We start from the raw sequence: 26409 nt of genomic DNA on the forward strand, positions 1-26409 counted from the left end.
TCTCTCTCTGACCTGGCGTTCAGTTCTCTCTCTCTCTCTGACCTGGCGTTCAGTTCTCTCTCTGACCTGGCGTTCAGTTCTCTCTCTCTCTCTCTCTGACCTGGCGTTCAGTTCTCTCTCTCTCTCTGACCTGGCGTTCAGTTCTCTCTCTCTGACCTGGCGTTCAGTTCTCTCTCTCTGACCTGGCGTTCAGTTCTCTCTCTGACCTGGCGTTCAGTTCTCTCTCCCCTGACCTGGCGTTCAGTTCTCTCTCCCCTGACCTGGCGTTCAGTTCTCTCTCTCTGACCTGGCGTTCAGTTCTCTCTCTCTGACCTGGCGTCCAGTTCTCGCTCTCTCTGACCTGGTGTTCAGTTCTCTCTCTGACCTGGTGTTCAGTTCTCTCTCTCTGACCTGGCGTTCAGTTCTCTGTCTCTGACCTGGTGTTCAGTTCTCTGTCTCTGACCTGGTGTTCAGTTCTCCCTCTGACCTGGCGTTCAGTTCTCTCTCTCTGACCTGGCATTCAGTTCTCTCTCTCTGACCTGCCGTTCAGTTCTCTCTCTCTGACCTGGCGTTCAGTTCTCTCTCTCTCTCTGACCTGGCGTTCAGTTCTCTCTCTCTCTCTGACCTGGCGTTCAGTTCTCTCTCTCTCTCTGACCTGGCGTTCAGTTCTCTCTCTCTCTCTGACCTGGCGTTCAGTTCTCTCTCTCTCTCTCTCTGACCTGGCGTTCAGTTCTCTCTCTCTGACCTGGAGTTCAGTTCTCTCTCTCTGACCTGGCGTTCAGTTCTCTCTCTCTGACCTGGCGTTCAGTTCTCTCTCTGACCTGGCGTTCAGTTCTCTCTCCCCTGACCTGGCGTTCAGTTCTCTCTCCCCTGACCTGGCGTTCAGTTCTCTCTCTCTGACCTGGCGTTCAGTTCTCTCTCTCTGACCTGGTGTTCAGTTCTCTCTCTCTGAACTGGTGTTCAGTTCTCTCTCTCTGACCTGGCGTCCAGTTCTCGCTCTCTCTCACCTGGTGTTCAGTTCTCTCTCTGACCTGGTGTTCAGTTCTCTCTCTCTGACCTGGCGTTCAGTTCTCTGTCTCTGACCTGGTGTTCAGTTCTCCCTCTGACCTGGCGTTCAGTTCTCTCTCTCTGACCTGGCATTCAGTTCTCTCTCTCTGACCTGGCGTTCAGTTCTCTCTCTCTGACCTGGCGTTCAGTTCTCTCCCTGACCTGGTTCAGTTCTCTCTCTCTGACCTGGTGTTCAGTTCTCTCTCTCTGACCTGGTGTTCAGTTCTCTCTCTCTGACCTGGTGTTCAGTTCTCTCTCTCTCTGACCTGGTGTTCAGTTCTCTCTCTCTCTGACCTGGTGTTCAGTTCTCTCTCTCTGACCTGGTGTTCAGTTCTCTCTCTCTGACCTGGCGTTGAGCTCAGCCCTTTCAGCGTCAGTCCTGGTCTGCAGGCTCATCATTTCAGCCACCCGTTCTCTGAGCTGCAGCTCCAGCTGCCCCCGCAGCGCCACCTCCCGCTCCAGGGCCAGAGCCGCCCCTCCCTCCCGGCTGCGCAGCGTGGAGGACAGGCCGGAGCAGGACGACTGGACAGAGTGGGAGGCCCGGGCCAGCTCGTTACGCATGTCTGACAGGTCCCTGGCAGGGAAAAAGGGGAAATATGAAAGAATTCAAAGACACAAGCATGCAACTATATAATGTAGTGCATTAATGCAGTGTGTTGTGAGTTAATTGTTCGGACCTCTCTGTGGCGCTCTTCAGCTCACAGATCTGTCTACGGAAGCCCACCACCTGTCGCCACACGGATAGCAGACGACTGTGCTCACTGCTGAAATAACTGTGGAAAGACTAAGTGAGAGAAATTGTGAAATGTCAATGTCACGTAACAGAAATAAGAGAAGTGCTTCTAATATGAAAATTGAAAACAGCCAACCACAAAAACTATAATACACACTTCCTCCTCCCTCCTCCAATCAGACTCCCTCTGCTCCAGCTCCTCCCTGGATTTGGACCAATCAGCAGTGAGTCTGCGTATGTCCTGGCTGAGTGCCTCATTGGCCAGTCCTGCCTGCTCCAACTGCTCTCTCAGCATGGCGTTCACTGCAGACAGACTGCTGCTCCTGTGGAACATAACACGGCATTGCATCAATTGCATTGAATTCTGTACGTCATTAGTTTCATTGCTGATTGGCCCAGGCAGATTCCAATCACTAACCTTTGCTGCTCCTCCTCCAACCGGATGAGAGCATTTTCCAGGTCGCCGCATGGATCCTCCTCGTCTCGATGGTGGCTGTTGCTGGACATATCACAACGACCCTAAAGGGAAATAAGAATGACAGTCATGCATCATATGTGAATTGTAGATTAACTCAATGTTGTTACTAAATGGCATGGTTAGTTGTTTCAGAATGTCTCCATAGGGGTGTAGAGCAGTACGAACACTCAGTCTGTGCTGCTCCAGCTCCGAGGACTTCTCCACTAGAGTCTGCTCCAGGTCTCCACACCTCTTCTTGTACTGCAGGACCTGGAGGGGAGGACACAGTGAGGTGATCTGCTCTCTGACTGGTGACATAATATAGACTAGGTAATCAGCATCAGGTTCCCATTTGTCAGCATCAAATGTTTTCATTCTTAGTAGGACAGTGATGTCATACAGGAAGACATCTATGAGGTTCATGAACTTATTACAACCACGAAAAGAAAACACTGCCACCACCTGCTTTATGTTCATGTGTGTGTTCTTCTGTTGACAACTGAGAGGGTTGACAGACAATTACGGGCCTATAAATGAACTAGTAAAACACCCTATAACCTCCAAATATATGGGAGGTGAATGGAAACAGATGCATCATAGTGTGATACCTTGGCCTGCAGTTTCTGCACCAGCTGAGCCTGTCTTTGCTGGCCCTCCTGGTAGGCTGTGAGTTTACGCTTGTAGGCTGCCTGTTCCTCGTCCAGACGCCGGCGCAGGTCCATGTTCTGCTGAGCCTGGCTGCGAGACTCTGGTGAATCCCGCTCCCCGTCACCTGTCTCCAGGCGGAGAGCCTGCTCTAGCTATGTGGATGAGAACACATGGTTGGGATGATTTGATTTGCAACCCCTGTCTTTCTTCAGGTTTGCCAGGTATGCTATAGAAAATAAATAAAATAAAATATGCTGAAATGTTTTACCATAATTCTATGTTATAAATTCAGAATTATTGCATGGTGCAAGGTAGTTACATCTACCTACCCGTATCTGACCAAAATGGTTTCTCCGAGGGCTCTGTGATTGAGGAGAGTTGTAAACAGCACTGTAATGAATGTTCAGGGCCTCTCCATGGAGAACACCACAGTTCAGTCTAAGCAGTAAACACAAACCTGTCTCCATAGGAACCTCTGTAGGTCTCAACAACTGGGTCTATACAGACAAGCCTCTCTGTATTCTACAATTTAGCCATAAAGCACTGACGTGGATTCATGTTATAGTAGCCTGGGTGTTGGATTTTAGCATTACATTTACATCAGTGTCATTTGTCAGAAGAGTCATTTTAACTGCAGGTTATCTGAATCACCATTTGAAGAACATTTGAAGATCAAAGGTAACATAGGAGATATATCCGGTTTGTTTTAGAGCTGACATCTTGCATGTACAACCACATTAAGTTAGGCTAAATTCTAACGCGATACTACTGACCCCCCCCCCTGGCCTGATCCCCCCCCCTCTCCTCCCCTCTGAAGCCTCTGTTTACAATCACCAGGGGTGACGAACGCCATAGCAACATGCCACTTCACTTCATTCCAGTCCCGTAACCAAGGAGACGGACAAAACTCTTCCAAGCAGACAAAGAAAATAGTAAAAGGAGAATTGAGATAGGGGTACATTGGTATTCCGTATATGTGCCTGTGAAATTGCCCCTACGGAATTCCCCTCTGTGGCCTACTTTGTCTTTAGTGTTTGGTGTATGGCAATTCCTCTGACTAGTCCTCTATGGGAAAGATTTCAGACTACATTGGTGGGTCAAGAATTTAAACCCACCACATATTTTTCTCTAGCAACCAGGTTAGTGTAGTACTACAACAAATGCATTCATTCTCCCTCTCTCAACCTCCATTTACTTATTTACTTCACATCTAATCCTGTTATCTTTTCCTGGATAATCTAATTTTATCTTTTACTTACTTCTCTCTCTCTCTCTCTCTCCCCCTCTCTCCCTCCCTCCACTCAATCTATTTTTCCTGCCTTCTCTTCTCTGTCTCTTACCCTCTCGCTGATGGCGCTGTATTTGATAGCCAGCTCATCTCGGTCTGCCCTGCTATGGGCCAGCAGATCCTCCAGCCTTCCCAGCTCTACCTGCAGCACCCGGTTCTCCTCTTGGACAGACATCACGGAGGACATGGCTCCTGGTGCTGGGGTGGGGAGGGGAAGGAGAGAGGCGCAGACAACCACTTGTGTTAATGAAGAGCACAAGTGTGGGTAGAGTACAGTGAGTGTGTGGGTAGAGTACAGTGAGTGTGTGGGTAGAGTACAGTGAGTGTGTGGGTAGAGTACAGTGAGTGTGTGGGTAGAGTACAGTGAGTGTGTGGGTAGAGTACAGTGAGTGTGCATAGAGCCGGTGCAAATAAAAAGGGGGTCAATGCAAATAGTCAGGGTAGATATTTGATGAACTGTTCAGCAGTTTTATCTCTATCCCACTCACGGCTCTCGTTGAGGTTCTTGGTAACGATCTCTCGGACTCGTGCAGGTAAACACGTAGGTGGGTCTTCAGGGGAGGCGCCTCGGACTGTCAGCCTCTTCTCTTCAGACAACACACTCTCCTCCAGCCTCTGGTAGAAGACAGACACAGAAGCATTTATATCGGAGAAAGGAGAGTTAGGGGGAGAGAAAGCGAGAGAGCATGTACATTGAAGATAGGATAACAGCTGTTGCCGCCACCTACTAGTATTGTGTGAGGCTACTTTGATTATCCTGTTGAATGTGGACACTTTTGACAAATAAAATCTCCAATTTCCATTTGATTACCCTTTCTGCAATCCTTATCTTATTTGTGAGTTCATGTCCTCAGAGACAGACTAAAGCTCAGGGCCCTGCAGTGCACAGTGCCATGAGGACAGGTGGTGTCTCAGCAGTCACTCCTGTCTACCACAGAGCTGTGTTCAGAATAGAACACTGACCTCACACTCTGCAGAGTGCACATACACATTTTCAGCACACAACATAGAGCAGAATGTATGGCATCTCTGTCGAAGTGTTAAACCATCAGCATCCCCAGTGAATAAGTCTATTGTAATTACAACTAGCCTACATAATTATAACATATTGGTGGCATATTGATATTTCTGTAAATCAATTATTTACAGGAGAATACCAATTCACCATAATAAAAAAAAAACGATAAATCAAAGTGCAATCATGCACTGGCCATGACATCACCTGTATGACAGATTCCAATTTGGAATCCGTGTTGGAATTATCTGTGTCGCTCATTGAGGAATATCTCAATAACAGCAATTTCTTCAGGCCTGAAAAAAACACTTTTGTCGTTCCAGTCCCGTGCGCTGGGAGCGTTATCAAATAGGATTAACCGTTCGATGTAGATCGCAATTAACGGATGCACGCGAGTAAATGCTTATCTAAATTAACGACACATTAGCAACTATAAAAATAAAAGCATATGTATGCTATACAGACAGTCCAGAACGCTGTGATAGTTTGCTGTAATCTCAGGATTTCTTACACGTCCCACAGGTGACTGCCCTGCTCGGTCCTTCTCTCCAGAACTGTCGAAAGATTGAGGACAGGGGGATTAGCAGATTTTAAATCCCCCCTCCCTCCCGAGGAGCGCTTCCGTTTGCATTCTTTGCCTGGCCACCCATGCAGTTTAATTAGATATATTTTTTTACAGTTGAGTGTAGGGCTAACTAAATAAATTGTTATTGGATAAAACAAATCTGCTGCAAATGTTAGTGGTTATCAACAAAATGTTGAGGAAATTTGTAGGCCGCACAAATTTCACAGTTCCTGCAGGATGTGCTTTGTATGGGTTTTTCAAGGCCCAGTGCAGAGAAAAACGTGATATATTTCAAAACTATGAGGTTGGAATAATACTGTGAAATTGATTATAATGCCCTTGGTGTAAAAGCTGTTTGAGAAGTTTTGGTGGGATGGAGTTCTGGCCTGCCTGGTGACATCAGCAGGGGGTGAATTAGTTAATAGATCAATAAGAAAGAGACTTCTCTGCCAATAACTATACTGTACAAAAATATAAATGCAACAATAAAAGATTTTACTGAGTTACAGTTCATATAAGGAAATCAGTCAACTGAAATAAATTCATTAGACCCTAATCTATGGATTTCACATGACTGTGCAGGGGTGAAGCCAATTAAAATGGTCAAAAAGACACAATAGCTTCACAAAAAAAAACGAATTCTGATTGGCTGGGCCTGGCTCCCCACTGGGCCAATCAGAATTAGTCTTTCCCCACAAAAGGGCTTTATTCCCAGACATAAATACTTCTCAGAACCTTACTGGGATTTTTAAAGAAGCTATTTTTGTTTTAAATTAAATTGGTCAAAAAGACACAATCACAGTAGGGTACATACTTGTTAAACAGAAATTATTTGATATTGAGATAAAAACAGCTGCATTGGACCTTTAAGAAGTCTGTGTGTCCTTTCATCAGGCCTATTAGTGACATACAGTACTTTCTTCTGTCATATAGAATTAGACAAGGAAGAGTTGTTAGGCTACACAGTATGAATAATGATGAGGGCGGCTACGTTAAGGGGCATCCATGATCCCTACACCCCTCTGTATAAATGGGAAATTTGGTGACAGTGACTACATATCGGTCACTGTTTATAATGTTACAATATATTAACACACACAACACATGAACAACAAGGAAGGAAAAGCAGAACAAATGTGTTCCCCTTTTCAGTATCTGGGGGCCCAGCTTGATCACTGTGCCTGCCACACCACTTCAATGCTTGAATTACCATGGTTACAGACATGCCTACAAAAGAGAGGGACTCAGAATGTCAATAACAGACCCCTCTATTCACAAAGCTCAGCCTTAACCACAACCTTCAGCATGTTGTCATTTTGAAAGGTGTGCATAAAATATTGAGACATTTTATACTGCCACATAACTACTGTATATTCGGACAATGTTAAATATTACAGCCCAACATTCAGTTGTTAGGGTTTGTTTTGGGTTAAGGGCCCTCTTGTGGTGTCCTGGCAGAGCTGCATTGTATAGAGGCAAGGGTAATAGATACTTTTTTGAGCATGCAAGATCAGCATTTGAATCTTTGTGAATAAGTTAACCTTAGGTTAATCATAAAGCACATCTTAAGGTCTACAACAAAGGCCCCACAATTTTTCCTGGTCAGGTCATGAGAGTAAAAACTCCAGGCCCTAAGTGATCCTATTACCATGCAATTACCAGTACTGTAACAATAAGCAAGTTAGCAAACTAGGCCTAGCCTATTATAGCTCAGACAGGTTTAACCTGGGTAATGAATCTGGGTGTGGGTCTGTTTTCTGTCCTCTGGTAAAGCATGTATAAGCTACCCGTAGGCTATAAGGATTCATTCATTTGTCAGTTATAGCCAAACTCTCTGCTGTAATCCCTGGAATGTCTATGTAATACTGTACAGTGGTATCTAAACTAGAACGAGCAAGAGTAGTCTTTGCATTCTACAAATGTAAGCTGTTCTGCTATAAATGATGAATAAATTGTGGTCAGGCAGAATTACAAACGACTAATACTAACTATTATTATTGTGAATATATAAATTAAGATAGTCTTTTGGGGAATATTGCATTGTTATAGGCTACAGTTAGGGTGTATTGTCAAAAGCTTCAAGTTACTTGGCTTTCACATCACTGAGCATTGGGCCAGTAACCAATCGAATCCCCAAGCTGACAAGGTAAAAATCTGTCGTTCTGCCCCTGAGCAAGGCAGTTAACCCACTGTTCCCATAGCGCTGAAGACGTGGATGTCGATTAAGGCAGCCCCCCGCACCTCTCTGATTCAGAGGCGTTGGGTTAAATGCAGAAGACACATTTCAGTTGAAGGCATTCAGTTGTACAACTGACTAAGCTTCCCCCTTTATGGTCCCGCCACACCGGCGAACAAGGCGCAATAGCGCCTCTTCAACCTCAGGAAGCTGAAGAAATTCTGCTTGACCCCTTCCGAGCCATGGCCTATTTACCCCACTACCATCTAGAAGTCGGAGACAGTTCAGGTGCATCAAAGATGGGACTGAGAGACTGTTAAACAGCTTCTATTTACAGACCATCAGACTGCTAAACAGTCATCACTTGCCACCCATGCCCAGTACCCTGCCCTGACACTGTCACTACCCTGCACCTTAGTATCTGCTGCCCTATGTACATAGTCATCCAACACTGGTCACTTTAATAATGTTAACATGCTGTTTTATATATAGGTTCAGAAATGTTGTGAAATAGCCCGGTTACAAATACAAATCAAACTGGATGGACGTAAGAAATAGAGGAAGGACTAAAAACAAAATAACTATTGTAAAATAGATTGTGTCTGTAAAATGTGCATGATATGTATTAGTTTACTCCAATTGGGGGAAGGGTAGTAGGGTTTGCAGGGAATAATAAAGGTATATTCTAAAACAAGTATGTACAGTGGGGCAAAAAAATATTTAGTCAGCCACCAATTGTGCAAGTTCTCCCACTTAAAAAGATGAGAGAAGCCTGTAGTTTTCATCATAGGTACAACTATGACAGACAAAATGAGAGAAAAAAAATCCAGAAAATCACATTGTAGGATTTTTAATGAATTTATTTGCAAATGATGGTGGATTGGTGGCACAATTGGTGGCTGACTAAATACTTTTTTGCCCCACTGTATATAGATATGTATGTACAGTGGGGAAAACAAGTATTTGATACACTGCCGATTTTGCAGGTTTTCCTCCTTACAAAGCATGTAGAGGTCTGTCATTTTTATCATAGGTACACTTCAACTGTGAGAGACGGAATCTAAAACAAAAATCCAGAAAATCACATTGTATGATTTTTAAGTAATTAATTAGCATTTTATTGCATGACATAAGTATTTGATTACCTACCAACCAGTAAGAAATCCGTCTCTCACAGACCTGTTAGTTTTTCTTTAAGAAGCCCTCCTGTTCTCCACTCATTAGCTGTATTAACTGCACCTGTTTGAACTCGTTACCTGTATAAAAGACACCTGTCCACACACTCAATCAAACAGACTCCAACCTCTCCACAATGGCCAAGACCAGGGAGCTGTGTAAGGACATCAGGGATAAAATTGTAGACCTGCACAAGGCTGGGATGGGCTACAGGACAATAGGCAAGCAGCTTGGTGAGAAGGCAACAACTGTTGGCGCAATTATTCGAAAATGGAAGAAGTTCAAGATGACGGTCAATCACCCTCGGTCTGGGGCTCCATGCAAGATCTCACCTCATGGGGCATCAATGATCATGAGGAAGGTGAGGGATCAGCCCAGGACTACACGGCAGGACCTGGTCAATGACCTGAAGAGAGCTGGGACCACAGTCTCAAATAACTTTTCTGCAAAGGGGACAGGACGACTGCACCGTATTTAGGGGAGGATGGATGGGGCCATGTATCGCGAGATCTTGGCCAACAACCTCCTTCCCTCAGTAAGAGCATTGAAGATGGGTTGTGGCTGGATTTTCCAGCATGACAACGACCCGAAACACACAGCCAGGGCAACTAAGGAGGTCCTGGAGTGGCCTAGCCAGTCTCCAGACCTGAACCCAAAAGAAAATCTTTGGAGGGAGCTGAAAGTCCGTATTGCCCAGCGACAGCCCCAAAACCTGAAGGATCTGGAGAAGGTCTGTATGGAGGAGTGGGCCAAAATCCCTGCTGCAGTGTGTGCAAACCTGGTCAAGAACTACAGGAAACGTATGATCTCTGTAATTGCAAACAAAGGTTTCTGTACCAAATATTAAGTTCTGCTTTTCTGATGTATCAAATACTTATGTCATGCAATAAAATGCAAATTAATTACTTAAAAATCATACAATGTGATTTTCTGGATTTTTGTTTTAGATTCCGTCTCTCACAGTTGAAGTGTACCTATGATAAGACTTCTACATGCTTTTTAAGTAGGAAAACCTGTGAAATCGGCAGTGTCTCAACTAGTTCTCCCCACTGTATGTATAAATGTTTATGTATGCATATGTTTGTACATGTATATATTTACCAAAAAAAGATATGGGGACTGGAAATGATGCAGACAATTACACTGATGGAAGCAACAATCTTTCCGCTATACTAAGCTGATCCACCCCAATTTAAAACAAAATATATATAAACTGTTTTACCCACTTTATATGTATATATTGTAGTGATGGCTCATCCTATAACTACTGCTGTACACCTATATATTAATATACTGTCTATACACAGCATTATATCCCTGAACAAAAATGTAAAAGCAACATGTAAAGTATTGGTCACAGATTGGAGAAATTTTCCATGCGCACTATAAGCAAATTTCGTGCACAAATTTGTTTACATCCCTGTTAGTGAGAATTTCTATTTTGCCAAGATGATCCATCCACCTGACGGGTGTGGCATATAAAGAAGCTGATTAAACAGCATGATCATTAAACAGGTGCACCTTGTGCAGGGGACGATAAAAGGCCACTAAAATGTGTCACAGCGGGATGCTGTTAGCAAGCTGGCTATGGCTATCCAACACTGGAACGCGTCCAAGTCAAGGTAAACTTTTGGTTTTATTAAGTTATTGCCACTGGGGCCTGCTGGTGTAATTGCCACGCTGAGTGTACTGCATGATTTTTGCGTTAGTTCTTTTAGCTATGTTGACTATGACGTTAATTTCTTAATGGGATTGTGTGTATTGGTAGATATTACTGCACTGTTGGAGCTAGAAAACACAAGCATTTCGCAGCACCTGCAAATCTGTGTACACGACCAATAAACTTTTGATTTGATGAAACCCAGACTTCCGTGACCAACCACAATGGCCCCCCACTGACGCGCCCAATCAACGTTTAAAAAAACTTGGAAACAATGTTGCAAAGCGAGAAGTTAGGTCACCCAGAGTAACGCCAGCCTACTGATGTTACAATCATCTTATTCGTAAAACACGCCTATTGCTTGTTAACCGGCAACATTGTTGCAGAATACATGGATTTCCAAAACACACCATTTCAGTGACAAATGTGATGATCCTGCGTGCACGACGGGTACGTAAACATGTCGTGCATTAAAATCGCATCACCGATACGGTTGCATCTGCCTGCCTCCATGGAGGCCATATGCCGCCTTAACGCTTCTCTGAATTTATGGACGATGGTCCCAATTAAACGCGGACATCCAGTGAAAATAGTATTTCCTTTCGTTTCCCGTAATAAACAGAGTAGCCGATACTCTGCGAAGGACATTCACCACTTCCTTTCCAAAATCACAGCCCATTCAAACGAGTGCCATTACCTTACCTAGAATGAATAAGGGTTGAGTGCATAGTTGTCAACTCCATTCGTATTCGAGAGCAGGATACTTGGACTACCGTTTCGGATTTTAAATGTTTTACTAGACTAGTCAGCCAACTTGCAGCAATATGCTGCTGACGTCGATTTGCTTCCAGCTCTCCCCCAAACCCTTTCCGGGGAGGGACTTGATACCCGAGATCGGCACTGTACTGTACCATAAGCATGAAAGTCTAAGTCCAGTAAATCATGAGCAATGTCTCTTCTAGGGCCAAGCAAATATTAAGAGCGATAGCCCAATGTTTTGTAGAAAAGTACTCAGTTGTATGTGACATGTAGCCTTCAATCCACCTTGCAGTGTCATTATTAGGCTAACAACTATCTAAAAGTAAATGTGTAGAATATGGTACATTTAATCTAATATATATATTTTTTAATACCCACTACTCACCCTAGCACCTTCTCCAGTTACCAGTGACAGTTTCAGTCCAAGCAGTCTTAACACCTTAATAAAACAATATAATCCTGAATTCTGGTGTCAGATGACATACACTGGCATAGTTCCTTCTCTTGTACACTGAAGCAAAACGTTTGCGGAGAGGCTTGTCAGTCATACTTCAAACAAACACCAGTCATGGAGACGGAACCAAGGAAACAGACCTCCTAGTCTAAAGTCAAAATAACTACCTGTTAAACACGCTTACCCCTGTTTCCTTACCTGTGTATTGGGAAGTCAACCTAACAATGAAAACAGAAAAGGAACAACAAATGGTTTATTTACAATAAAGTGTTGCTTTACATTTTATACAGGTGATTTTGATTTGCGTAAAAGGCACTTTTGGCTTTAATTTGTGACAAATATTTGCTCAAACATCCAACTGTCCGTTCGCTGAAAGGCACTATTAGGGTAAAGTATGGGTTGACAAAGGCCACTCAACAAAAAGGAACAGGAAAGGTAGCTAAAGATACATGATATGCTATGTAAACAAATAAAATAATTGTCAATGTTGCCTTTCTCCAACCTACCACCACATATTAACCAAAATCCAAACTAGACATTGGTTTGACCTGGCTGCCCAAGATAGACTGATATGAACAGATACTATACGTTCTCTTAAGCCAAGAGTACAGTTTGAAAGAGGTTGGAAAGCAACATTGAAGTAGACAACTCCCAACCTTGTGACCTGTCCTTCATAAGAGTGACATGTTATACTTGAACATAAAAACAAAAAATATTCACCCTATTCAACAACAAATAAGGCATACAAATACTAAACTTTACACCTAATCATGTTGGATGACTCAACGAGATGATGGTACTGGGCTGTAGCGAGGAGTAGTGTAAGGTGAAGGGTCAGATGACAGTTATGAGGAGAAAGGTTGACATCCAGATTTGTGTAAAATGGAGAGAAATTGAGGGAGGGACAGAGATGAGTAGACCACCTGAAGGTGTCATTAACATGGAATGCATCATTTTCAGGTGGTCAGAGTGACAGAAAAATAATACATACTTGATCAGCAACAACATGAAGGGTCACTTCTGACTGCATAGTTAAAGTATCTAAAAATAGTAATATTGTCTTTGTATCTAAAAAGGACGTGCTGGTCAATCACTGACTTGTGACAGTTTGAATCTATACATTTGTGTAGGCAAACAATGAGTATGTAATGTAGAGCATCATTTGTGCCAAGCAACCTGTCAGTTGACTGAGCTCCCCACATTTAATTTCTCACAATCATTCTGTCCAGGGAATGTTAGGAGCCTGTGTGTGTAGTCCATCTCACAGTTAAAACTGCACCCATCCTTTAGCAGTGTCTTGACTGGAGCTGTGGTGAGGGGGAGAGGATGATGTGTGAATGTGAGAAGGTTAACAACATGAATGGATGACAAAATGTTGATATATGCCCCCCCCATCAAACTGTTTAAAAGCTTCACCCAACGGGATGAGAGAGTTAAACTCATCATGGATTTGAGCTAGTAACCCTGTGATCTCTAGTCAGTTTCCCTTGCCACAACACAATGCATAAGGCCTGCCAACTTCCTCAGTCGGGGTCTTAACTTACTGTTGCCAGTTAGAATAGTAGAATACACAATAGTACAGTAATAGTGGCTCCCAAGTAATTTATGGCTCCCGAGTGACGCAGCGGTCTAAGGTACTGCATCTAAGTGCTAGAGGCGTAACTGTAGACCCTGGTTCGATTCCGGGCTGTATTACAACCGGCCATGATCGGGAGTCCCATAGGCCGGCGCACAATTGGTCCAGCATCATCCGGGTTAGGGGAGGTCAGGGTAGGCCGTCATTTGTAAATAAGAATTTGTTCTTAACGTACTTGCCTAGTTAAATGAATACAAAAAGGGTAACAGAATAGTAGAATACACAAAGTTGGTTGTGCATCGGCAGTTTCTTTTGTTATGAGTCAGTCAATTAGCCCATGTCAGCTAAAAACAAAGTCCGATTGCTAAGTCAGCCAGTTATCTAAACTTGTTATCATAGTTGAATTACCATCGGGGGGAAACCCCATTGATTTTGTTAGTCTCGCTCAGATATAATACTAAAAACTGCAAACATTTCCTGCCACTATGGCAAAATGTGTATAATTACAGGAAATTAGCTGTTTGTGTACGCAGAATTGTGAGCAACTGCAGCCCATCATGATGATTTCTGATTTGTGTGGCCTCCACGCCCATCAAAGTTGCCCATCTCTGGTCTAAACCATTAGCTCTAAGACTGACCTGGCACCAGCTGCTGTGAAGTCTCCCCACAGGTCTGCAGTGGGCAGGGCGGCAGGGACCGGGCCTCCAAAATCTAAAAGAGAGGCTGGAGGGGGTGGGATAAAAACAAAAGTAGATTTAGAATGATCCATGTTAACATGTGCTTGAGCAGTGGTAATGGAACATTGGGTCATTGAGCTCTATAGCCTAATGAGGTTACCTGTGTTAGACTGCGTAGGTGGAGGTGATTGCTGGCCTCCAGGAGGGGATACAAGGACTGCACCCTTAGCCATTGGTGGAGGAAGGAGAAGGCCACTACCCATGGGCCTAGACTTGGCACCTGGATCCTTCTTCTTTATGTTCTAAGACAAAGAAAATCCCTATCCCTTCTTAGCATGTCCGTATCACCTTTTCTTCATCCCATTTTTGTTTCTCCTCATTCCACCATTTATGCTCACCCCAATGCTGATCTTGATAGTCTGTCCGTCTTTAAAGCCTAGGTCCAGTTTGGGTGCTGTGCTCTGAGATGCTTCCTCTTTCGCCAGCTCACCTTCCTGTTTTACCCACCTGTAGAAAAAGGGGCAGATAGATTTGTTAGATTGTACGTAATGTTCCAATGTGAAAATGGATGTTGATGCCAAAACCAAAGAGAGGATAGACATGAGAGGTTGACTCACTTGAAGTGGTCTTGAAGAGCTACATTGAAGTCAAAGGAGTCCCCACGATCAGCAAACCCCAGGCCGATAAATGCATGTCGTCCTTTAAAAATAGAAGTGCATGAGAAGACCGATGTACTAGCTAGAATACTGTTTCGCAATTAACCTTTCAAACTACAATGGATTTTTTTGCCCAAAATATATATTTTTTTCAGCATATCAGATCGCATGGTGATGTATTTCTGCTGGTGTCTTTCTGATTGTGATGGCATCTTACCATTGCCGTCCTCTATCCGAACCACAAAGTATCTGCTGGAATCTGTGACTGCCTCCACCACACATCCAGGATACTGCTCCACTGGGGCTTGGGCAAACAACTCTCCTAAGAAATACAGAATTCAGTTAGACTAAAAGCTGGAAATCATGAGATATATATATCTATATACAGTTGAAGTCGGAAGTTTTTTTTTTTACCTTTATTTAACCAGGCAAGTCAGTTAAGAACAAATTCTTATTTACAATGACGGCCTGGGAACAGTGGGTTAACTGCCTGTTCAGGGGCAGAACGACAGATTTGTACCTTGTCAGCTCGGGGGTTTGAACTCGCAACCTTCCGGTTACTAGTCCAACGCTCTAACCACTAGGCTACCCTGCCGCCCCAAGTTTACATACACTTAGGTTGGAGTCATTAAAACTCGTTTTTCAACCACTCCACAAACTTCTTGTTAACAAACTATAGTTTTGGCAAGTCGGTTAGGACATCTACTTTGTGCATGACAAGTCATTTTGCTAACAATTGTTTATAGACAGATTATTTCACTGTATCACAATTCCAGTGGGGCAGACGTTTATATACACTAAATTGACTGCCTTTAAACAGCTTGGAAAATTCCAGAAAATTGTGTAATGTCTTTAGAAGCTTCTGTTACGCTAATTTACATCATTTGAGTCATTTGGAGGTGTACCTGTGGATGCATTTCAAGGCCTACCTTCAAACTCTGTGCCTCTTTGCTTGACATCATGGGAAAACCAAAAGAAATCAGCAAAGACCTCCACAAGTCTGGTTCATCCTTGGGAGCAATTTCCAAACGCCTGAAGATACCATGTTAATCTGTACAAACAATAGTACGCAAGTATAAACACCATGGGACCACGCAGCCGTCATACTGCTCAGGAAGGAGACGCGTTCTGTCTCCTAGAGATGAACGTACTTTGGTGCGAAAAGTGCAAATCAATTCCAGAACAGCAGCAAAGGACATTGTGAAGATGCTGGAGGAAACAGGTACAAAATTATCTATATCCACAGTAAAACGAATCCTATATCGACATAACCTGAATGGACACTCAGCAAGGAAGAAGCCACGGCTCCAAAACCACCATTAAAAAAAGGCAGACTAAAAGGCAACTGCACATGGGGACAAATATCGTACTTTTTGGAGAAATGTCCTCTGGTCTGATGAAACAGAAATCTGACTGTTTGGCCTTAATGACCATCGCTATGTTTGGAGGAAAAAGGCGGATGCTTGCAAGCCGAAGAACACCATTCCAACTGTGAAGCACGGGGGTGGCAACATTATGTTGTGGGGGTGCTGTGCTGCAGGAGGGACTGGTGCACTTCACAAAATAGATGGCATCATAAGGAAGGAAAATTATGTGGATATATTGAAGCAACATCTCAAAACATCCGTCAGGAAGTTAAAGCTTGGTCGCAAATGGGTCTTCCAAATGGACAATGACTCCAGTATACTTTCAAAGTTGTGGCAAAATGGCTTAAGGATAACAAAATCAAGGTATTGGAGTGGCCATCACAAAGCCCTGACCTCAATCCAATAGAACATTTGTGGGCAGAACTGAAAAGTGTGTGCGAGCAAAGAGGCTTACAAACCTGACTCAGTTACACCAGCTCTGTCAGGATGAATGGGCCAAAATTCACCCAACTTATTGTGAGAAGCTTGTGGAAGGCTACCCGAAACGTTTGACCCCAAGTATAACAATTTAAAGGCAATGCTACCAAATACTAATCGAGTATGTAAACTTCTGACCCACTGGGAATGTGATTAAATAAATTAAAGCGGAAATAAATTACAACATTTTTCTGACATTTCACATTCTTTAAATGAAGTTGTGATCCTAACTGACCTAAGACAGGACATTTTTTACGAGGAATAAATGTCAAATTGTGAAACTGAGTTTAAATGTATTTGGCTAAGGGTTATGTAAACTTCCGACTTCAACTGTATGCATGCATATATGAAGCAGACAAGGTGAGAGACATGAGCGCAGCAGCTGTATTGACAGATGTAGCCATGACAGTCTGACAGATGTAGTTACCTGAGTTTTTGTCCTCTAGCTTGATATAGGCAAGCTTTCCTATAGAGATAATTTTCATCCTGCCAGTCCATGCTGGTTCATCCAGCTTCCAGTCAGCAGCTCTGCAAAAACAAAGTGAAGCACCCTTCCTGCATGTCATGACTGCTTTGCTACAGAGCTTTTGGGCTTACTAAAACCCATCAAACTGTGTAATGCAATAATTGCAATCTCAAACCATGCAACAGAATGGGAGTCTTAGGCTACATAAAGAACATCAGTAGCTTGCTCTTTCTAAAGAGCATGGGATGCAGGGATTGACATGAAGAGTATTTTTTGGTTTCTCGAGTGATTATGATCACTTGGATGAAAATGTACCTTTTTCACCTACACACAGGGGAGGAACCAAAAAGCAGTGGGGTAAAGTACTACTTAAGTAGTTTTGGGGGGTATCTGTACTTTACTACTACTATTTTTGACAACTTTTACTTCACTACATTCCCAAAGAAAATGTACTTTTTACGCCATACATTATCCCTGACACCAAAAAGTACTCATTACATTTTGAATGCTTAGCAGGACAGAAATGGTATAATTCACACACTTATCAAAGACAACATCCCTGGTCATCCCTACTGCCTCTGATCTGGCGGACTCACGAAACGCATGCTGCGTTTGTAAATTAATGTCAGAGTTGGATCATGCCCCTGGCAATACGTAAATTAATAACAAAACTAAAATGTGGCCGCCTGGTTTGCTTAACATAAGGAAATTGAAAGGATTTATACTTGTACTTTTGATACTTAAATATATTTTAGCAATTACATTTATTTTAGATACTTAGTATATTTACAACCAAATACTTTTAGACCTTTACTCAAGTAGTACTTTTACTTGAGTCATTTTCTATTAAGGCATCTTTACTTTTACTCAAGTATGACAATTGGGTACTTTTTCCAAAACTGACAAAATGACTAACCTTCTGGAATTCTTTGTATATTGGTTGTTATCAGGAGGAAATAAATCTAAAAATCACCTGCCCAATGGAGTAACCACAAAGCAGGCTGAACTTGAGGTCATTTGCCCTGGGAAATAGGGCAACTCCTTAACCTAATTAACTTTACCTGCTACATTAAGTATACTAACCTGATATGAAAAAGTCGTAGCTGTATCGAAGTGGCATGCTTAAGGAACCTCAAACAAATCTGCTCTCAAATAATGTGACAGGAAATGTTAGTGTTAGCTGGGAGCACGGGACATTCTACAGAGGCTCAAACATGCAGACAGTCAGTCATGGTTGGTAAGTGGTTGTTACTGTTGGTACAGTCATGCAACATTACATAGGAAGGTGGGAAAGTGTTTCTTGTGAAAAGCAATTTTGGTTCTTATGTAAGATATGTAATACCATTATAGCTAGATCTATATTCTCTAGAGTACAGTCACCTTTTATTAATTTCAATGTTGAGTTTCACCCAACTGTCCATTAATTGTCCCAACTGTAAACCCCCAAAATGTTTCAAATCTTATCCGTCACAAGCGCCGAATACAACAGGTGTAGACCTCAGTGAAATACTGTGAAATACTTACAAGCCCTTAACAGCTTCTACCCCCAATCCATAAGACTACTGAACAATTACTCAAATGGCCACCCGGATTATTTACATTGATACACATTTAGGCCACTAGATTGCGGCAGTCTATGTGCAAAGTTTTAGAATGATCCAATGAACCATTGCATATCTGTTCAAAATGTATCAAGACTGCCCAAATGTGCCTAATTGGTTTTTAAATACATTTAAGTTCAGAATTATGCACTCTCCTCAAACAATTGCATTGTATTCTTTCACTGTAATAGCTACTGTAAATTGAACAATGCAGCTAGCTTAAATTGTTGTTAAACTTTCTGCCCTAGCCTTTAGATGTCTATGTCCGGGGATGTTTTGTTTAGTTACCTCACGCTAATCACATTAGCCTACGTTAGCTCAACCGTCCCGCGCGGGGCCGACGACACTGATCCCATAGATGTTAAGGAGCCTTTTGGTCCTAGACATGGCGCTCCAGTACCGCTTGCCGTGTGGCAGCAGAGAGAACAGTATGACGGTTGACTGGAGTCTGACAACTTTTGGGGCCTTCCTTTAACACTGCCTTGTATATAGGTCCTGGATGTCAGGAAGCTTGGCCCCACTGATGTACTGGGCCGTACACACTACCCTCTGTAGTGCCTTATGGTTGGAAGCCGAGCAGTTGCCATACCAGGCGGTGATGCAACCGGTTAGGATGTTCTCGATGGTGCAGCTGTATAACTTGAGGATCTAGGGACCAGTGCCAAATCTTTTCAGTCTCCTGAGGGGGAAAAGCTGGTGTCGTGTCCTCTTCACAACTGTCTTGTTGTTTGGACCATGATAGCACCACTTCAGCCCTTTCAATGTTAATGGGGGGCCTGTTCGGCCCTCCTTTTCCTATAGTCCATGATCAGCTCCTTTTCGTCTTGCTCACATTGAGGGAGATGTCCTGGCACCACACTGCCAGGTCTCCGACCTCCTGTGTTGTTGCCTACCTTTACCACACGGGGGTGGCCGGTCAGTAACTCCAGGATCCAGTTGTAGGGGGTGTTGTTAAGTCCCTGGGTCCTTAGCTTAGTACTGAGCTTTGTGGGCACTATGGTGTTGAACGCTGAGCTGTAGTCAATTAACAGCATTCTCACATAAGTGCTCCTTTTGTCCAGGTGGGAAAGGGCAGTGTGGAGTGCGATTGAGACTGCGTCATCTGTGGATCTGTTGGGGCGGTATGCGAATTGGGTATTAGACTCGGTCAGGGAGAGGTTGAAAATGTCAGTGAAGACACTTGCCAGTTGGTCCGAGCATGCTTAGAGTACATGTCTTGGTAATACATCTGGCCCCGCAGCTTTGTGAATGTTGACCTGTTTAAAGATCTGGCTCACATCAGCTACGGAGACCGTGATCACACAGTCGCCCAGAAGAGCTGGTGATCTCATACATGCTTCAGTGTTGCTTGCCTCGAGGCGAGCATAAAAGGCATTTACCTCCATCTGTAGGCTCACATCCCTGGGCAGCTCGCTGCTGGCTTTCCATTTGTAGTCCGTAATATTTTTCAAGCCCTGCCACATCAGATGAGCATCAGAGCCGGTGTAGTAGGATTCAAGCTTAGTCCTGTATTGACGATTTGCCTGTTTGTCTGAGGACATAGCGGAATTTCTTATAAGCGTCTGGATTAGTGTCCCGCTCCTTGAAAGCAGCAGCTCTAGCCTTTAGCTTGGTGCGGATGTTGCCTGTAATCCATGGCTTCTGGTTGGGAAATGCACGTACGTTCACTTTGGGGACGAAGTCATCGATGCACTTATTGATGAAGCCGGTGACTAAGGTGGTATACTCAATTTCATTGGATGAATCCCAGAACACATTCCAGTCTGTGCTAGCAAAATAGACCGAGTCATCTGTCCACCTACCTCTTCGTTATCGTTCAGGGGACGTGCTGCTGTAAGTTCTGGCAAACTTCCTTTCCATTCCCCCGCTGTCTTTCCAGAGCGTGCACTGATGATGTAACTATCAAATTGGTTGTCTCTTCTCTTCAGTCTCGTGCTGCATTCTGTTGTGTGAACCTTGAATACAGACAGTATTGGTCCAAACGCGCATCACTCGTTCGCATACAGCCAGTAGTCATCCAAAGCCCCCCCCCCCCCCTAAACTTCTCATCGGATCTACACGAATCACGTAGGTCACCTATTTTGGATTCAAAATGGCAAATTTCATCAAAAGGTGACTAGTTGGCATCCTTGTAACTACCATCAAAGTAGATCACGCAACACTACAAATCCCTGCAAGCTTCTACACGTCATCTCTACCTGACACCTTTGCTAACAGGTATTAGAATTGTCCATTCAAAAGACATTTAAACAATGTATTAATTACTACATTTAGCTAACATTGGATAGTTAATCCAGAGATATTCGCCTTGATTTGGCATTTGTAGTTAATGATCATTTATTTTTGGGGGGTAAATACAGGCAAATATATTGTTTAGTCACCTTGTCCTAGCTAACATTGGACGCCCTTTAACTTCAGACACACTAGCGGTTGGAGGATTAAATCACCTGTAGCTCAACATTTAAAACGGCTTGGAAAATACCAGTATGTTTTGCAACTAAAGACACCCTTCTAGCTAGCTGACCACCAATTTGTTGCAGTTTAAGTTACTTTTTTGAAAACTCAATTAAAATTACACATTTTGTGGGACATGCTGTATATTGTAAAATGTGACTGCGTGACAGACCACACCATTTTATATCCAACTTTTTACCTAAATGATTCACTCATGTTAGTAATAAACTGTTATCTACCTTCTCAAAACATAAGATTAATCTGTAAAACAAATGAGACACTATTTGGTTACGACACTGAAGATGTTGGTGAAGAACCATTTAAGAGTCTACAGGAGGGCACACCAGGCTACGCAATGAAAAGTTGACAGGCAAGCCTTTGTATTTTTTACTGGAAGGCTAGCCAACTAGTCAAATAAGCCTACACAAAACACAGCCCTTATTTTAAGTTCCTAAAATCCCCTATGGGAAAAACTAATGGTTGAAAAACGATTGGAACCATTTCCCTGTTTGACCGCTAGGTTTTATGGGTATTATGACTCATACTGTGGTACTCTATTAAGGGTATGGGTTAGCGAAAATACTTTCCTAACCTGTTACAAGTCACTTGTACCTAAGTGGCATGTTTTAGGGATTCACGATTTATTTAGCATTGCACACACTCCAAAATAAAGCAGACTTGCCTACTTGAACTTGTTAACTATGAACAAACCATATCAGTCTAACTACTCGTTACAGGGTTATAGCTAACTAACTCGTTAAAGTTAATTGCTAACTTAACTCACCTGGCTAGCATTATTTAGAAGCTAGCAAGTTAGCTAGCCAAACAAAGGTGCCACCTCACAGCATATTGAAAGTTAACTTGCTGCATAGGTAGCCTACTAAATGAATACAAAACTTTATCCCTGAAACAATATTCATCTACTCTCCATTTTATGCATTCAATAATTTAATAATTTCAAATTAACATTAGCTAGCAACAACCTTGTCTTCCTGGATCATCCAGTTTCCACTTGTTCATGATGATTTGCTAACGCATTAGCAAGCTAGCTAATAACGAGTAGTTAGAAGAAAGTTCATCAACAAAGTGGGGTCCATAAAAGAACTCACCGATATCCACGGTTAGTGGCACGGGGTGGGATCTTGTACACATGAACCTCTGGCTTTACACAGATCACTGACTCGTAACTACCGTCGTCTGCCAGTGCCATTTTGGCAAGTAAAAAAACTTCCAAACTTCTAACTGCTATAGGGGGAGAATGAACCCACTGCACCGTAACGTTTACAGCTCAAGAGCGCCTCTCTTGGAGAGGATGACTACTACAGTCACCTTCTCAATTCAATTTAAGGGGTTTATTGGCATGAGAAACACATGTTTACATTGCCAAAGCAAGTGAAATAGACAATAAACAAAACAAAAAAATGCACTGTAAACATTACACTTACAAAAGAATAAAGACATTCCAAATGTCATTGCATGTATATATAAAAACACACGCATATCTTCTTTGGTATTATGGCGGTCCGCAAACAAATGTTATAGGTACATGCCGCCACCTACTGCATTGGCTGTATATCAGCCTACTATTCCGCAGGATGCAGTCATTACACTGTATGAAATAAAAATGCTCTACCTACTAACCCTGCACCCATTAACCTCACCACTATTCCACTACTTTGTTCCTATCTGATCCTACTCCAGGCCAGCAGCCTGGGAGGACGGGACACTTTCGTTCAAAACATCTTGTAACTTCTGCAGCAAAATCTCATACACCCAAGTGCTTCTCTGCATTTGCCACCACATCTATCATCTGTGATTTACATTCCATTCCTGAAGCTCAATTGACAACCATGGCCATGAATGCCAAAAAACAACCTTACTGAAGCAGATGTTATTCCCATCACTCTCTATTGGCCTCGGCTTACTCACAGGGATCCTCTTAGGATCCCACTCCCTGGACCCATCTTCCTCTACTACTCTCTTCACTGCCTAAGCATACGACACCTTCTGTTCTACTCTGGTCCTGTCAACCTCAACCTGCCTTTATCTCACCGACCTCTGATCTCCAGCACCATGGTTACCTCTACAGTTTACACACACAACTTTTTCCACCGATACTACAAATTCCTTTGTCTCATGTCCTCCTGCACACTTCTCACATCTATGAATCTCCCTCCTACACACTGCTGCCACATGAGCATAAGCTTGACACCTAAAATACCATCATGGATTCGGAACAAAAGCTCTCACAGGATAATTGACACATCCTAACTTTACTTTATCTGGTAAAGACTGCATCAAAACTCAGAAGTACAGACAGTGTTTCTGTGTTTCACAGCACCTGTTTCACCACACTCTTCACCGGGTCTGCGTTGCACCAAATGGCGGGGGTCACAGACACCAGGAATCTTCAACTTCAGTTGGTCCTTCTCAACACATAATGCCTCTCCAGTTATCACTCCTTTCAACAGCGCCCTGCTCCGGAGAGGAAAGCAAATCACAGTTCTTGACCCCAGTCGCATGGTGTGGAGCGCCCGCTCTTTCTGGATGGCAGAAATGCTAAAAATCTACACGATTCTACATCGAGTCAGCTGTCTTACTGCCTCCACCTTCCAATAAACTACACCTGATAACTGATACTCACACAATTTACATTGGGATTATGAAATGCTATAGAGACTCAGCTCTCAATGAAGGCTCCTCTCACCTGTGAGGTAAGGCAATGCTTCATGTCCTCTATGGTGACATGAGGAGCAAGCTTGTTCTGGGCCTGCAAAGCCATGAACTCCATCAGGGCTTTTTCTGCAGAACAGATCACAAGAAGTTCTCCATGAAGAAGAGGGAACTTACTGTTAAGGTATGACTCAGAGTTCTGGATAAAGCAGAAGTTTACGCAGGAGGAGGGTCCAGTCACGCAGTTACATGTGACAAGCTGACACACTTAGAGTGACAGCTGTCATGACAGTCCCGAAAACCTAATCTCCAGTAGTCAGGGCTTTTCTCAGGGCAGTGGGGCCACCAGCCACACTCAACAGGTGTGGCTGAGGTATCACAGTAAAAAAAATATAACAATAAACAATATTCTAATAATTAACTTCTATAGCACTTTTCATAATAGAAATCTCAAAGTTTCTTAAGCAAAAAACAAACAAGCAATATATATATATTTGGTTTGCAATCAAGTTTCATTTTGTTTATTCTCTTCAAGGTTTACTATTTTACCTGTTGGGCATAATAAGATAATTCCCAGCACAGATCTATGCTCCTCAGGTATGTATTACTTTTAGAGCAAATTACCTGGAATAGAAACATGGGGATATAAGCAACAACAAAACATTTATGCAGAAAGTAAGTAGAGCTGATTTTATAGTAGTTAGCTTTATTCCTCCTTCGGGTAAATACTTTTTTTTTTTTTTTTAAACGTAAAACCTAATATTGGTGCCACCTGCAGTGCTGGAGTCCTCAAATCAAAGTTTATTGGTCACATGCACAGGGCAATTTATTTAACCAAACAAGTCAGTTAAGAACAAATTCTTATTTACAATGACTGCCTACCAGGCCAAACCCTCCCCTAACTCAGACGACGCTGAGCCAATTGTGCGCCGCACTGTGACTCCCCGTCACAGCCAGTTGTGATACAGTCTGGAATCGAACCCGGGTCTGTAGTGACACCTCTAGCACTGCGATGCAGTGCCTTAGACCACTGTGCCACTCGGGAGGCCTACAAAAGGGTGCAAACAGTACAGTGCAATGCTTACATGCAATCTCTCCTCAACAGTGCAATAGATATTTATATAGTAAAACTAGAAATAATAAAAAGTAGTCAAATAAAAATAGTAATGTCCTGAACCAAATGTGTGTCTTTTAACTATTGTGGCGGCAGGTAGACTAGTGGTTAAAGTGTTGGGCCAGTAACCGAAAGGTTGCTCGATCGAATCCCTGAGCTGACATGGTAAAAATCTGTCATTCTGCCCCTGAACAAGGCAGTTAACCCACTGTTCCTAGGCTGTAATTGAAAATAAGAATTTGTTCTTAACTGACATGCCTAGTCAAATAAAATAATGGTAATAAATTATTACCAATCCCACAAGGTATGACTCCAAACACCCAGATAAGGCTACTCTCCTTGATGTTATCCTCACAAATAATCCTGATAGGTATCATTCTGGTGTTTTCTGTAATGACCTTAGTGATCACAGCCGGTGTTCGTAATGGCTGCTCAGTGAAACGACCTGTCCTGATTTGTCATAGACGCTTGCTAAAACCTTTTAATGAGCAAGCCTTCCTTCATGACCTGGACTCTGTAAATTGATATAGAATCAGCTTGATCCTCTCTGTCGAAGACGCTTGGAACTTCATTTTTTAAATAATTTCAGTGGTATTGTTAACAAATATGAAAATAAAGAAAATTATCTGGCAGTTACTCCACTCCATTCTATTTGGCAACAGGCTCTGCACACGCACACTCTTGCTGACTGGCTCTCGTTCAGGCAAATGAGATAAGTGCACTCAGGCTATCCGGAAGGCCAAAGTGAATTACTTTAAGGAGCAGTTCTCTCTACGTGGGTCTAACCCAAAGGTTATGGAAAACGGTTAAAGGTGGAGAATAAACCCTCCTCCTCACAGCTGCCCATGTCCCTTAATGTTGATGATATGGTTGCTAAGGAGCTGTTTAATCACCACTTCATTAAGTCAGGATTCCAATTTGACTCAGCCATGCCATTTCCTCATCTCCCACCCCTTCTAATGCAACTAGACCCGATGCTCTTCCTTCTTTTTCAATGTTTCTCCCTGCAGGCAGTCACTGAGTCCGAGGTGCTAAAGGAACTCCATAAACTCCAAAAAACATCTGGGTCAGCTGGTTTAGACCCTTTCTTCTTTAAGGTTGCTGTCCCTATCATCGGCAAGCCTCTGACCTTTTTAACCTGTCTCTCCTGTCTGGGGAGGTTCCCATTGCTTGGAAGGCAGCCATGGTGCATCCTTTATTTAAGTGGGAGATCAAGCTGATCCTAACTGTTATAGGCCCATTTCTATTTTGCCCTGTTTATCAAAAGTGTTGGAAAAACTTGTCAATAATCAACTGACTGGCTTTCTTGATGTCTATAGTATTCTCTCTATATGCAATCTGGTTTCCGCTCAGGTTATGGATGTGTCACTGCAACCTTAAAGGGCCTCAAT

At 43.0% G+C, this 26409-nt stretch overlaps 2 protein-coding genes across 5 annotated transcripts in view; both read right to left on the reverse strand.

Moving 5' to 3' along the window:
- LOC139371123 (rootletin-like) overlaps positions 1-11600 on the reverse strand; it is a 42539-nt gene extending 30939 nt beyond the window's left edge. Inside the window, exons 1-10 of one of the 4 annotated variants that reach the window (XM_071111204.1) lie at positions 11447-11590; positions 4641-4767; positions 4205-4350; positions 3194-3226; positions 2825-3016; positions 2403-2486; positions 2178-2278; positions 1917-2082; positions 1704-1810; positions 1373-1600 (exon numbers count right to left, since the gene is read on the reverse strand). In XM_071111204.1, coding sequence (XP_070967305.1) covers positions 1373-1600; positions 1704-1810; positions 1917-2082; positions 2178-2278; positions 2403-2486; positions 2825-3016; positions 3194-3226; positions 4205-4339 — 1046 coding nt within the window. In that variant the 5' untranslated portion in view covers positions 4340-4350; positions 4641-4767; positions 11447-11590. Of the gene's footprint in view, positions 1-1372; positions 1601-1703; positions 1811-1916; positions 2083-2177; positions 2279-2402; positions 2487-2824; positions 3017-3193; positions 3227-4204; positions 4351-4640; positions 4768-5374; positions 5553-11446 lie in introns of those variants that run through there. The other 3 variants (XM_071111202.1, XM_071111205.1, XM_071111203.1) reach the window with 3 other exon arrangements.
- Positions 11601-12192: 592 nt separating this feature from the next.
- On the reverse strand, positions 12193-22527 carry LOC139371124 (adaptin ear-binding coat-associated protein 2-like). The gene is made up of 8 exons (XM_071111206.1): positions 22341-22527; positions 17138-17238; positions 15084-15188; positions 14828-14909; positions 14609-14717; positions 14371-14512; positions 14172-14256; positions 12193-13264 (listed from the first exon to the last, which is right to left on the reverse strand). Exons 1-8 carry the CDS (start codon positions 22439-22441, stop codon positions 13225-13227), a joined length of 765 nt encoding a protein of 254 aa, XP_070967307.1. The 5' UTR covers positions 22442-22527; the 3' UTR covers positions 12193-13224.
- Positions 22528-26409: the final 3882 nt, after the last annotated feature.

Source organism: Oncorhynchus clarkii, chromosome 17, assembly GCF_045791955.1.
Source record: "Oncorhynchus clarkii lewisi isolate Uvic-CL-2024 chromosome 17, UVic_Ocla_1.0, whole genome shotgun sequence".
Lineage (NCBI taxonomy): Eukaryota > Metazoa > Chordata > Actinopteri > Salmoniformes > Salmonidae > Oncorhynchus > Oncorhynchus clarkii.